Below are 14,342 nucleotides of genomic sequence, written 5' to 3'. Positions count from 1 at the left end.
ATTTGGTTTTTCTAAATTGTTCAATATTATAGATGATGGCTGATCTCATGTTCAGGAAACAAGATTATGAACAAGCTGTTTTTCATTTCCAGCAACTCCTAGAACACAAGCCGGGTGAATATTTAGCAGTGATATCTTTAATTATTTCTAATATATAGTTTTACCAAGAGCAAGGAATATATATATCTTAAAAATAATTTTGCTTGATTAAAAGAAAAAATGTTATTTATAATTTAATGAGTATTAGAGCCAAAGACCTTTACTGTATATAAAATTGTAATATGAGAAAATTATAGATACAGTAATTTACTGTGCTGCAATGTAATGTGTGTAGTTTATCTTAAGCTGAATACAACCAGGGTGTTACTGACTTGCTAACTGCAAAGCACTTTGTTTTGTGTTTAAGATACTAAGTGCATGAACACAAAGGTAGCATTTTATTTCTAGATTATTTAAGTAAACTTGTCTTGGACAGTAGTACATTTCTTTTAGCCATTTTCAAATTTTGACCAGAGGGAAAGCTACTAAAACTCTATTAAAATTGTACTATAATGAATGTAAAGCTTTCTAGTGGACTTTGAAAGAAGTTGTGAGGGTGCAAAAAATGGTTTTGTTTCTTGTGTCTGTGGTTACTGTATAATATGCTTTATGTATTAAATCATATCTCATTTTTATGTGTGAAAACACTAAGGCGGGCTCTTTATGTCTTAAGCTATTCATACAGCAAATAACTGTAATTACAGTGTCCTAATTATTTGTATACTTAGATAACTATGCAACCCTCTCACGATTAATTGATCTATTAAGAAGAGCTGGAAAACTAGAAGAAGTCCCAAGATTTCTTTTGATGGCTGAAAAACATTCTTCCAGAGCAAAGCTTGAACCAGGATTTCACTACTGCAAAGGACTATATCTTTGGTACTTGGAATTATAATTAAGATAAGGTTTATTTGATTATGTAGCATGTATTTAAATTAACTTTCTTGTCATTCGTTATCATTCAAAGGTGCTGTGTTGATCTTTAGGGGCAAGAATTCAAGGAAAGGTCTCAGTTTCTCTGAATATCTCAGGATATTCTTCATGGTTCGATAATGTAATGCTGCTTATCTTCAAATTCTAGAATTTGAATTTTAGACTGTTTTTAGTTTGCAAAATCAAGTTTCTTGCAATAGTATGTGTATTGTTCAAACCTTGTATTATCAGTGTGTGCAAGTGGGTCATCTGTTTTTAAATACTTGGGGTTTTTTGTGGGATTTGGAACAGCAAATCTTACTTGCCCAGCTTTAAATATTTTAATTATGTGTGTAGGTATACAGGGGAACCAAATGATGCACTCCGGCATTTTAATAAAGCTCGAAAGGACAGTGACTGGGGACAGAATGCAGTCTACAACATGATTGAAATTTGTTTGAACCCAGATAATGAAACTGTGGGTGGAGAAGTCTTTGAAAATCTGGATGCTGATACAGGGTAGGTGAATGAAATAAGTAATTGCTTGAGTTCTTCTGTCATCCCCTTCCTCTGCTGCCTAATTTAAATAGTTAGAACTTTGAGATCATCTAGTGCTATGAATATTCTGTCTTACTGTGAGAGACTATTCTATACTGTAACAAGTCAGTCTCTAGCAGAAAAATGTAGAAGATTTTCTCTGGAATCTTGGGCACTTGCAGTGTTACCAACAGCTTGTTGGGTTAGAACTGCTGTTGTTGCAGAGGAGAATCAATGTAGAATGCCTATATACCATAGTAATTTTTCACAAAATGGCCTGCCTTTAGCATAGAATCCATTCTAACTTGTAATTTATTTGGTGTATATTAAAAAAATAAGCTTTTATGAACACTTTCTTTCTGATACTAGTAATGTAACAGAGAAGCAGGAGTCTGTGCAGTTGGCTGTAAGAACAGCAGGAAACCTGCTGAAGGAGCTCAAGCCTCAAACCATTCAGGGTCACGTTCAACTGCGAATCATGGAAAATTATTGTCTCATGGCAACCAAACAAAAATCAAGTGTTGAACAAGCACTGAGCACTTTCACTGAAATAGTCACAGCTGAGGTTAGTAATTGTCTCATTTCCTCAGTCTTCCCTTTCATACTTACTATGTTTTTTTAACCGGTCTCACAGTTTACAGACATTGATAGGAGTATGTGTTAATGCTGTTCAGTCCAAGGATTTTTTCCTCTTAAAGAATATTTTATATAAAATTTGAAAAAAAATGTCTGAAATAATGATATATTTTAGAAGTTTTCAATTGATTTGCAAATTTAGAACACAACTAAATGGTAATATTGCCAGTTACTGAAATGTGATTAGGCTGGTTGGTTGCTGAGTTTGTTTTTTAATTTCCAGGCTTGTCAGCAGTGTGTCTGATAGAAGTCTATACAGTGCTTCATGGCAATTTGACAAAATTTAGACTCCAGGACAAGATTACCCATCACTTTAGAATTCATGCTTACAATGGAAATCGTCAATATTTTATGGTTACTTGTAGTCATTAGTTTTATGATTAATAATGAATGTTCCTGTTAACCAGCAGATCATATATATAAGCATTTAGTCCATTAGAATCCCTCAAAATACTTCAGTTATTACTGCCCACTAACTGTGTGCTAAACTGCATCTTGTCTGAGCTGATTATACTGATGCTGGTCTTATGTGTAAGGCACTTCTGAGAATCACAAGATGTTCCTCTGCCTCCAGTACTGGCTTCTCAGTCCTGCTCCGGATTGATCTGAGGTCCTGTGAATATGGCATGTTTTTCACATTGTGACAGTTCCAGCAGGAAGAATGCTCCAGTTTATTTAGTTATTTACTTCCAGTGTTGCATAAGATATATAGCTTTAGTCTCTTGAGACTTCTGAGGTTATTGATCCATGCTAGGTGTGGCTATTGAGGGAGAAGAGGGATGAGCTTATCATTACGTGGAAGAGAGGGGCTTTTGGTGGGGTAATTTTTTATTTATTGTTTCTTTAACACACTATGACAAGCATTTACATCTCTAGAAAGAGAAGTAGAGGCAGAATACCAGGAATGAGCCAGGAACACTGAGAGGGAGAAAGAAGCTTTTAAGTTAGCTGGTGATGGAACTACTCTCTGCATTTAGGAGGCAGTTTCAGGATGTGACCCAGTTCTCATCCTTTACTAATAAAGGCAGGATGTTAAAAATCCTCCTTGCTCTTATACTTCTTGCCTGTGAGGCTCTTGCATAGCATGGTGACTTTTAAGAATCCTGTTCATTTATACATGAATTTTGGATGCATACTGTTCAGACTTATTATACAGTATAGACTATTAGGAGCTGTACACCTAATAACAGGAATCAGCATCCCTGTTACTAACATTTGAGAGGGACTTCTAAAAGTGGAAAATACCACTTGTAACCTCTCGTAAGTTTAGTTTCTATCTGAAGTATTTATTTGTATATTTGAAGGATAGCTCTTAGTGGTATCAGATTTTTTTTCTTGTGAGATGAAGTGCCTCTGGATGTTTTCAGCATTTCCTTAGCCTGGTGTTTATCATAATTAGTCTTACAGAAATAAGTGTAGCATTAGGTGGAAAACATGTTTGTGAGATTAGATGTTCTATCTTTATTTCCTGAGATGTAGGTTTTAGTTTAGCTTTTAGATACGTGGTAAAAGTCTTACTTTAAAAAAAAATATTAAAAATAAAATAAGACATCACCAAACAGTTGTGATATTTATTACTGCAGAAGGATCATATACCAGCACTTTTGGGAATGGCCACAGCCTACATGATCTTGAAACAGACTCCACGAGCCAAAAATCAGTTAAAACGGATTTCAAAAATGAGCTGGAATCCCATTGATGCAGAGGAGTTTGAAAAGAGTTGGCTTCTGCTTGCAGATATATATATTCAATACGCAAAATATGATATGGCAGATGAATTATTAAAACGATGCCTTCGTCATAACAGAGTAAGTGAAAGCACATTGAAAGTAGCCTTTTATTTGAATGCATCTAAATGCTTAGTTTTCCTCTGAAACAGAATTTTGAAACATACTCCTTTGTTCAGTTGCCTGGTGTTTTGCTTAGTGAAGGCAAGTAGACCAACACAAGGCAGGAAACCAACAACTTCACATTGGAGAGTAGCAAACCTGTGAATGCTGCTAAGTCACTTTTATTCTTGTCCTATAGTACTTTATGCAGGTTTTAGACGGGGGGACACTGGAAGCTTCAGGTGTTCATGGAATCCCAGAAATGCATTTTACTGAGTCTCACAAAACTGATTAAGATGTGGCTATATAAATGTTGGAGACTTGCTCCATTTATTGAGATGTTATCTTCATCTCTTGTGTCTTTAAACTTTTGTGTTCATAAGCCTGCTATAGTGCAGGATTATTATTTTTTTTAATGCTACTCTTAATCCTCTTCTGTGGTGATACTGTGCAGTAGATTGTCTGGAGACAAGCTCTAATGAGTTTACCTCAGGGTTTCTGAGCAGGCAAACTGTACAATACGCTACTTTGACTGTGCTTAGCTCTTGTGCTTATTTTTCATTTTGTCCCTTTGTGCTGCTCATGTTTTTCCATCTGTGTGCTTCACTTTCCTTCACATGGGGCAGTCCAGTAGGCTAGTCCTCCACAGATACTGTGCTGCACATTCAGGATGCTGCTTACAGAGCATGGACCCGATACTGTATATTTCTTTATTTATGAATTTATTACTATAGAAGGTAAGGTTCATTATTCAGTCATATTTCTGAAACCTCCTTGAGAGACATGTTTTTTGAACTCTTTTTATTTCTAAAAATAAAATTAATAGGCAGCTACAACAGTTCTTGGTATAATGGTATCATGTACTTCTGCAGAGATGCCTCTTAAAATAGGATGTAGTCAATTTGATTTTTATAAAAAATTAGTGTGAATTTAGTTAAGAAAAAATTCTGTCTTAAGGTCAGTTACACACTTATCCAGATGGCCAAGGGAAGTTGCAAAATCCATGTAGGAGGATAAACCCCCAGCCATCTCCCAAAATGAGACCTGTCTTGAAACAGATGGTCTGTGGAGCAGGTATATACCACAGATGACACTTTGTTGCAGAAATTCCCAAGCATAAAAATCATAGCCCACCAAGTAATTTGTTTTCTTTTAAAAAGTTCGGGACCCACAAGGGACTCGGATAAATAGGCTCTGCTTATAGCAGGGAGGATGACAAATCTGAAGGATGTATCTCCAGTTCCTTGCAAAACATCACAGTAGGGATAGTGACTTTTCTCCAGCTTGCAAAGCTGCTAAGCAGGAATTGTATTTAACAAATAGATACTGAATATTTTAGATCTTAAAGTATCTTGTTAATTCACAAGAAGATATTTCGTGTGGTATTTTCTGGTTTGGAAGACTTGATTGGATTGAAAAAACCACATTATTGTGATTAATGAGTTTTTAGCATTATTTTTAACAATCAGAATTGAATTTTATGTATACACAATGTAAGTAAATATGTTGAGTGACAACTTCATAAAAACCTAGTGTCTTTTAATATGGATATGATGTGATTTTAAATCACTTAAGATTGGTTGGTGAGATCCCAAGGGGGCAGACTGTTTCTGTGGAACTGGGGGTACTTAGTGATTACTTTTGATTTTGAACTTTGCTTATCACAAAGTAGAGGGGGAGTATATTTTTATCCTCAACTTCCAGGCATTCCTGTACTGATCCCAGTATGCTGTGATCTGAAAGGTTTTCATCAGTATATTTTGGAAGCCCAGTTGGCAATAGTGAAGTTAAAGATGGAACGTAATTTATATATAAACGTTTATTTGCGCTACGTATTTTTGAATATTTTTGCATATATTCATAAAAGTATTATTTTTCTCTTAAAAATATGGGACCTATTGACAGCATGATGATATAAACTGTTCATGGTAAGGGCATACAGTAGTTAGGGGTTTTGTGAATTTTTTTCCTGCTTCATGCACTAAATATAAGATTTCTATATGAATTACTGTATCTTTCATACTAACCTTTATTATGGAGTTGAACTGATTTGTATGTATATACTCTTAATATATAAGCAAGGCTGGTTATTTTCAACTAGTGCTTACTACTTTTTTGGAACCTGTTTTTCAGATGCTTGTGACTTGCTGCTTGGAGTTATACAAAATGAATACTTAATGGTTCATTTTTCTCTTTAGGTTATTTGTGTCTGGTTTTAAGCTTTAGGTGGAAAATTATAATGTAAAATAATTTCCAAGAATAAAGTTATGAAAATACTTTTTTAAGAAAAAAATAAGAAAATAATATTTGTGGACGGTACAACGCTTCTCAGACATGAAACGTGGCTGCCATAGGGTTGTTATTAACTAGTCATCTATCTATTTTTGAAGGAGTAGTTGCAGTGGCCTCTGATGAACTCCATACTTGACTCAAAGAGTGCAGAATTGCATATAATTCACTTGTATTACAGATGCTTTAAATTAAGGCTATCATGTCATCAAAGTTAGGACAAGTATTGCTTGTACTTTTCAGTTGTAGAGATTTGAAGTATTTTAGGATAAAGCTGTTGGTATTATTATATATAAACTTAACTAAATAAAATTTTGGATGAATATTTGTATTTTGCAGTCATGCTGCAAAGCTTATGAATACATAGGATACATAATGGAAAAGGAACAATTGTATAAGGATGCAGCGACAAATTACGAGATGGCCTGGAAATACGGAAACCAATCAAACCCAACAGTAGGCATGTATATCTAACCTATGTTCTTGGGCACTAGAGTAGGGATGAGATCACTGCCCCTTACTGGAGAGACTGCTTTTAATTTTCCATAGAAATAGAGTATCACTAGTTTTCCTCACATAAAAACCATTAATGTTTAAAGGAATACGGAACAGTCCCTCGGAAAGCTTCCATGGCAGGAGGTGGCAGCTTTATGATACTTCAGAAGTTCATTCTTAATGTTTTAGTACAAGATTTGATCTGAAACAGTTTTAGTTTGCTATTTATGAACAACTTTCTCTGGAAGCACAGTGTTAATTTTTAATGATGTATTTACTGTCATCTACTATGTACTGTCTATACCAGAGAATCTTTTACAATACATAATATATACATATATGATGGTGGCAGGTCATTGGTTTGAGTATTTCATTCTGATAATCAGGAAAATTATCTATTTGTATGGATTATCTATTTGTATGGCTCAGTTTTTATATACATGAGTAAGAATTTAAAAATAAGTTACTTTAAATGTCTTTAAATATATCTGGTTTAAAAAAGATGGCCAACTGAAAACTTGGGACAGTAGTCAAGTTTCAGTTTGGATGGTAAATTGAATTTTACCTTAAATTGCCGCATATTTAGACCACTTAAATGTAGGAAACCCTTTATAAAATGGATACACAGGATAAAATGCCCTTTTCTACCTCAACACCTGGAGTCTGTCCATGGGTCCCAAGGCTGGTGGGTGACACAAATTCTATTCCAAGTTTTGGGATATGTTTATTGCCCCTCAGAAATACGTACTACTTCGTTCAATACATACTGCTCCCTACACCTTTAAGCTATGGTCTTTTTGGGTACACTGGGTTTTTTAGTGTTAGGATGAGAGAGCCTTTGCCATCAACTGAAAAATGTCTGGTTTTTTAACAAAATTTTAACTGTTATGCATTTGAACTGGCATACATTTTTTTTAACTGTAACTCCTGGATGCTACAATGGTTTGGTTCCTGGTTTTATCAAATATGATCAAATATGATTAAAGGAGTGTTTTATTAATGAAACGGAATGTTTTGTGGTTTAGCTCCTGCTTTAACTGTATTTTTAAAGTTCTGCACATGCATGCACATATGCACATACATGGATGGATTGGCAAAACTGGATGTTACCATATGTACTCTAAGTCATTAGGAGGGCCTAAGCAGAGGAAGACTCAGATGTCAAAACAGAAATAAAAATGACTGATAGAAATCTGGCTTAGGTTATGTAGAAAAATCCCTAGATATCTTAAGTATGTGTTTGGGTGCAGTAATTTTTACTAGATGTTTCTAGTAAAAAGTTTCATGGCAGACTGAGCCATGAATCCCTTGGCTAAAATATTACAGTTGTTCATCAAAGAAAATGTAATAGAAAAAAATTTCAATAGTGAAAAGTTGTGATTTCTTGAGTACTTATTTGCTAAGAGGGATAAGTTCATAAATGAAAGATTTAAAATTTCAGATTTTGGAAGTTGCCTGCTTATAATGTTGGGGGTTTTTTGTCAGGCCTGGTCTCTGTCCAGGCTGATACACTTGAGCTTTACTTCTTAAATGGAAAGTATCAGCCTGGCATGTTGCTATGCAACTTAGCTATTCCATCTGATTTTTATATCAGTGGTCTGCTGACAGTGGAACAGAATAGCATTTTAAGTCCCTAGTTTGTTATCCTGATTCTTTTTCCTTTTGTCCTTTAATAACGGAATTACCTTTACAGAGGGAGAATGTATTGTAGATCACAGTGAGAAACTCTATGGGGTACCACAGTAATTGAAAGAGGACAACCATTATGTTTTCTCTGTAGTAGCACATGCTCTTCACATTAATGTCTCCTTTTGATTCAGACATAGCTATCAGTGTGTAGAGGACTTTTATTTACTACTTGAAGTGACTTTCAGTAGAAATTTTGATCACTACCAGGCTTATATGAGAGAACACTAGAAAACAAACATAATAACTTTGGAAACATATGATGAGCAATACTAATTCAATTGTGATTGATGTTTTTGTTTCTCTAACTGTTGCCTTCCCTCTTTCCGCCACCTTTACTTACAGGATACAAGCTGGCTTTCAATTACCTGAAAGGGAAGAGATATGTTGATGCAATCGATGTTTGTCATAAGGTAGAATTTATATATGTACTTATTAGTCTGTCTTCTGTAGCAACATTCTTTTACGTAGTGATCCTGAGGGTTTTTTGTCATGTTTAAATTTCTAAAATACATCGCTTAATGTCAAAAAGGTGCCCTGTTTAATATGTTTGATGAAAATTATATATTCTCTACATAATCTGCTCTGTCCTGAGCTCCATGGCCACCAGATAGGTAGAAGATAAAAGTGGATTGGGTATAATATGTGAAAGCATATTCAAATGGCACCACATTGTTTTGGTCATGTGGTTGCAACTTGGTCAATCCCTACAGAAGTGGAACTGAAGTAGTTAAGTCATGTTAGTATCAGAAGACACTGTTAGAAAGTAACTTCAAGTATTACCTTTACATGTCCAAACATAAGTAGAGCAGATGCACAGTAAGAGGAAGGGCTATTATTAAAGAAGCAGAGTGAACATTATGAATTAATAATTATTTGTATTAAAATAAATTACATTTGTTCTTTTAAAAGGAAATAAAGGTAACTAGAAAGGACAAATAGAATGGAAGGATAAGGAAGAAGAGGGAATTGAAGGGAAGAAGATGAAGTAGATATACTATAAGATAGAGCCTAAGGGAGTGAAAACATAAAGGCAGTTTATCATTGGAGAGAAAGTACACTTAAAACCTCAGAAATGTCTCCAGAGGTCCCTTTTTCTGGTGCAGGCGTTTCAAGCCACCCAGAGGCTTTAGTGTTTGACCCATGTCTTTTGGCACCAGGGTGATAGGACAGTGAAAAGGGAAGCAAGGTGTCTCCAAGAGAGCTGGTTCTGACCTCAGTGTGTGTTGGTCTTGAGCCACAATTTGTGCATTTTTAAAAGAAACTTGTCATGTCGTTTTTTTTAGTTTTAGAATGTGCAAGCTCAGTGATGAGGGGGATTACCAAATACAGAGTTCTTTTGCAGAACTTTTGGGTTTTTTTGTCTTTTGCAGGTCCTTAGAGCACATCCAAACTATCCAAAAATCCGAAAGGAAATACTTGACAAGGCCCGTGCATCACTAAGAACCTGAATTTGTGGGTGTTTTTATGACTCATGGACTTTCGTTTGATCTTTGGAAACTATGAATGAAATACTGCAGTGACAGACACCATATCAGCACAGAAGTATTGTGAATATGAAGAATTTAGTTAAGTTAGAGATCTGGATTATTCTCAAGAAAAATCTGCAACCCTGAAAGAAATGGTATTTATTCCCATTCAGGAAAGAATACTACTCCCATGTGTGTTATGTAAAGTGACATCATAAAAAAGTGTTATCAGCGTTATGAAGTTATTTTAAAGCATGTATCTCAGTATTTTGTTTTGTTTATTTGAAATAGCACTCAAAATAACCTGTCTTACCTAGTGGAAATGTATTGTTAAGATGCCAGATTTCAGTTTGTGTAAACCATTACTTCATAATTATAATGTAATCTTTATGACTACTATGGGTGTATTTCTAAATTATGGGGGGGGAGGGTTTATTTCTACATATATTAAAGGCATGCTTTGTTTTTTGAAATCTTAAACAGCTGTTTGTATTGTTTGCACTGAAATTTACATTTTTAATGAAAACGTAAGAGATAAAATCCTATGTAAATATTCAGTAAAAACTTTCATAGATCATGCAAGTCTTACACGGCATTTACTTTTTACTCACGCTCTCTATCATCCTCCTGTCAGATTTCCATGAAGAGAAGTGTTCATCATTTGTAGTGTTTAGTCTCTCAACATTGTATGTGTAGTCACTACAGTCATATGTGCATAAATTAGCACTCATGTGGTTTAATCCATGTAAAACACTTTTTTAGAGAAATAATTTTTATTATAGGAGATTATGATCTTGTCTCACATATAGAATATACCCATGAATCTTGAAGGGAGCAATAACATGTCATGAATGAGAGGAAAGGAAGGAGAAGGGTCAGTTTTTTTCCACTGATGCTGAATTTTTGAGAAAACAAATGCCTAACAAAATCCACTGTTGTACTGCTGTATTTGCTTTTCAAAAAGCACTTGATGTTGTATGTATATTACTGGAAAAGTAATGTTATCACATGAAAAGGGAATTCTTAATACTAATGATCAACTTTATTTTAAAGCAATTTCAGTTTCCTCCTCAGCTGATTTTAGCTTTTTTTGTATAAAGTCACTTTCAGTGGTTTCTTTTTATGACAACTGAATGTTAAGGCTACAAAAGGGAGACTGTTTACAATAGTATCTAATCTTGCTTATCAATAATTGGATGCTGTATCTTGGGTAACTTTATAGCCTTGTTTCCTGAATACATTGATATGCATCACTTACACAGGGATGCTGCCTGCTGGTTTGCTGTTTGTTTGCTGCATTCCAGTAACTTTTGAGCTCTTGCTCAGCTAAACTAAAATGAATAGATGTGTCTCAGGACTATGACACTTCTACAAGATTCGTGTGAATATTAAAATTGAGAAATGACTCAAATAAGCAGCCCCTCCTTCCCTAGGGAACCTTGAAACTTAAGGTGTAGCCTGTCCTTTCTGTTGGAGCACTGGCAGTCCATGTGGACACAACTGTACCAGGGACAGTACAAGCTCCCTGGGGTTTTTTTGCCTGTGAATTTTGCAGCATGGTAAGAGCTCAGAGGATGAAGGTTTAGTATACTAGGGAAAACCTGATGATACAGAGTGGAATGAGGAACAGGGAAGGATCTGATCTAGAAAAGGCTGAGACTGGGGGGAATTCTAAGGGAGCTGGGCTGTGGGGGTCAGTAGGCTATAAATTGTTACACTATGCAGTTAAATGCCTCCCTGACATCCGATCCCACCAGATCTCGGAAGCTAAGCAGGGTCAGCCCCGGATTAGTACTTGGATGGGAGACCTCCTGGGAAATGCCGGGTGCTGTAGGTTCTAGTCCTGAGGACTTCACTGGCACTGTCCAAGCTCGCTTGGCCGTGGCAGATGAACCTCAGGACTTAAACGGTGGGGCCAGTTCTGCCCACGCTGAGCCTCACCTAAAATTCACTGCGCAGGCTGGAAGGGCACACCCACGTGGGGACAGCCCTTCCCAAATCTTCGTTCGTGAAGTTTGGCCATACATACATACATGCTCTTTGGCACTTTTTTTCCCCACTGTTAAAAGAATAAGTACATAGGCCTTATGAGGCAGTTTCTAGTAAAACAACATTTCTTTGTAGACAGCCTAATTCATGCAGGATCAATGTATTGTTACTTCCTGGTTAGCACAGGAATAACATTTAGCTGAAGTTTAGAATAAAAATAGGTGGGTTTATTTCAAGAAATGAAAGATGTTTTCAAAAAAGAGACATCTATGTCTACATTTTGTGATAAGACATTAGCCTTTTGTAAGATGGATGGGACAGATTAAGTCATGGCAATGGTAAGATACAGAACGTAGCTGAATTAGAAATTGAATGAGGCTTTCTGTGGCAAACTTCCGCCGAAGAGTTTTACGCATATACCATGCAGGGAAAGGATTTCTGAATTCCCATTAGCCATTATGTATGTATCTAGGCACTGGAGTCTTTATAGATGAGGTCTTTAAGAGTATAAATGAGACATCTTTGGATTTCAGAATAAAAAAAAAAGTGGCTCTAAGTAGAACTTCAGAGAAATTCTTTCTTTAATATAGTATTCTCAGAAGAAATAAATGCCATTTCCATATCCCTTTTGGTTTATATTAAGGCAATTCTCCTGTGCTTCTGTTTGTTTTTTACTTTCTCTGCAGAAGGAATGGTTTGGTGCCATTTCACTTTACTCCAGCTAATTGAAAGTGTTAATTTCAGCTTTCTCTCCACTTTTATAGTTTCTTATTTTAAAAATGCATGTTCTGGTAGTTCAACGGGGGGTTTTAGCCCCTTTCTTAATAAATGGGTTTGAATGGAAGAGACTTCTGGGATGGAGGGGAGTCAGTAATGCTAATTTCAAAGCCTGCACTCTTTAGTGTGATGTTGCTTAGCAACTCATCTTCCAGTTTTGCCTTTGATGAATAAAAGAGGAGAGTGAAGCTGTGGTTTCTATTGATTCATTCACTGGAACTGAAAATCTAAGCATCTCGTAGCTATAGCAACATAAGCCTTAGGTGTCTCTTCCTCTTCTCTGTTGCCCCCCTTTCACCTGCAGGTACAGAATGCCTAGAACATATTCTCAAGGGTATGTAAAGATTTTTGGTAACACTGTTCCAAATAATAATTCTGTTTTAATTTGCTATTGCTTTTTTCATATTTGTACCAATACTAGAAAGATGGTCTAGGAAGAATTATTAGGCAAAATAATTAGTATAAGTAGCTAAACATAACTAAACTAGTAAGACACTTAAACAAAAATAGAGTAAAGGGAACTTGAAAGGATTTCTCCTTTTTGGACTAGGTTTGACTATTAGGAATAATTTCTCAAATGTGGCTACAGCCATTTATAGAAAGACTGTGGTCTTCCTAAAATCAGGCAGCTTTGGTTTAGTAAACTAATCTTGTTATTCATTAGATGAGTGAGTAGTTTATTTATAAACATAATACTTTAAACAGAGTTTGTAATGTTAGAGAATTTGCTAAAAATTTTCCAAACGAATTATCTTTGAAATTGGTCCAGGAGACGTGTCAGGGAAGTCTCAATAGTGGGAGTGGATTCTGGTTCTTCAAAGTTGATGATAAAGAGCTTATTAGTGTGTTCCATATCCAATGCTGAACAGGGGGAAAAGTAGGAAAAGAAATTAAGGGAATATTTCACTAACAAGTGCTTCTCCATCAGCTTGTGACTATGCCACTTTTCAAAGATCGCAACAGTGATCTGGCTTTATTTGCTCTGTGGTTTTACCTCTTGCTTCATCTTGCAATGAAATCAGAACCCTTTGTTTTTTGGAACATTGACCTGCTTTAAATTGTGGATTGGACCATGACTGCAAAAATCACATGCTTTTATCTCTGCTTTAGTTGTTGCTAATTACGTGACGTGGTACTTGCTGAAAGAGGGGCTGAGTGAATGGTCTAAGTCTTGTTCTGGAGATTTTTTGTTGTTGTTGATGTTTAGTTGGGGGTGAGTTTTTATAAGGAGTCAGCATGCCTGTTAATGCAAGTTTTTTTTCTGCAAAACAGCAGCTTTTTAAATGTTCACATTAGAAATTTACCTCACTTGAATTTTGTGCTATGAAAGTTGAATGTTGGCTGTGTCTTGGTGATGTAGCCACAGTTCAGGCCTCACCTTTCAAAGGCATAAGGAAGGATTTTAACATGCTAGGAATACCAGAGCATATTAATTGTGATAGATTCTGGTCTAAATCTTTATCAAGTGTTCCTAGGCAATATTAATTTGTAAAAAACTGGTATCAACATTTCTGTCACTGCTGTGGAATGAATATAAGTAGTTGCTGAGCACATTTCGTGACCTGCAGCTCAGCAGTGCGAGAACGAAGCTTTGAAGTGCTGGGCTGGGACAGTGATTGTGCTGCTTATGTTTGAGAATAGCAAGAAGAGGAGACTACACTCTATTAAGGGAATGCAAATAGTA

At 35.7% G+C, this 14,342-nt stretch overlaps 1 protein-coding gene across 2 annotated transcripts in view; it reads left to right on the top strand.

The window, feature by feature from the left end:
- Window positions 1-10,906, top strand: part of TTC21B (tetratricopeptide repeat domain 21B) — a 35,703-nt gene extending 24,797 nt beyond the window's left edge. The window contains exons 22-29 of one of the 2 annotated variants that reach the window (XM_071562322.1): window positions 33-114; window positions 768-918; window positions 1,309-1,470; window positions 1,858-2,053; window positions 3,708-3,932; window positions 6,582-6,702; window positions 8,769-8,836; window positions 9,797-10,906. In XM_071562322.1, the coding sequence (XP_071418423.1) occupies window positions 33-114; window positions 768-918; window positions 1,309-1,470; window positions 1,858-2,053; window positions 3,708-3,932; window positions 6,582-6,702; window positions 8,769-8,836; window positions 9,797-9,874 (1,083 nt within the window). In that variant the 3' untranslated portion in view covers window positions 9,875-10,906. Of the gene's footprint in view, window positions 1-32; window positions 115-767; window positions 919-1,281; window positions 1,471-1,857; window positions 2,054-3,707; window positions 3,933-6,581; window positions 6,703-8,768; window positions 8,837-9,796 lie in introns of both variants that reach the window. The other variant, XM_071562323.1, reaches the window with a different exon arrangement.
- Window positions 10,907-14,342: the final 3,436 nt, after the last annotated feature.

Source organism: Pithys albifrons, chromosome 8 (assembly GCF_047495875.1).
Source record: "Pithys albifrons albifrons isolate INPA30051 chromosome 8, PitAlb_v1, whole genome shotgun sequence".
NCBI lineage: Eukaryota > Metazoa > Chordata > Aves > Passeriformes > Thamnophilidae > Pithys > Pithys albifrons.
This window is presented reverse-complemented; position numbering and strand designations above follow the sequence as displayed.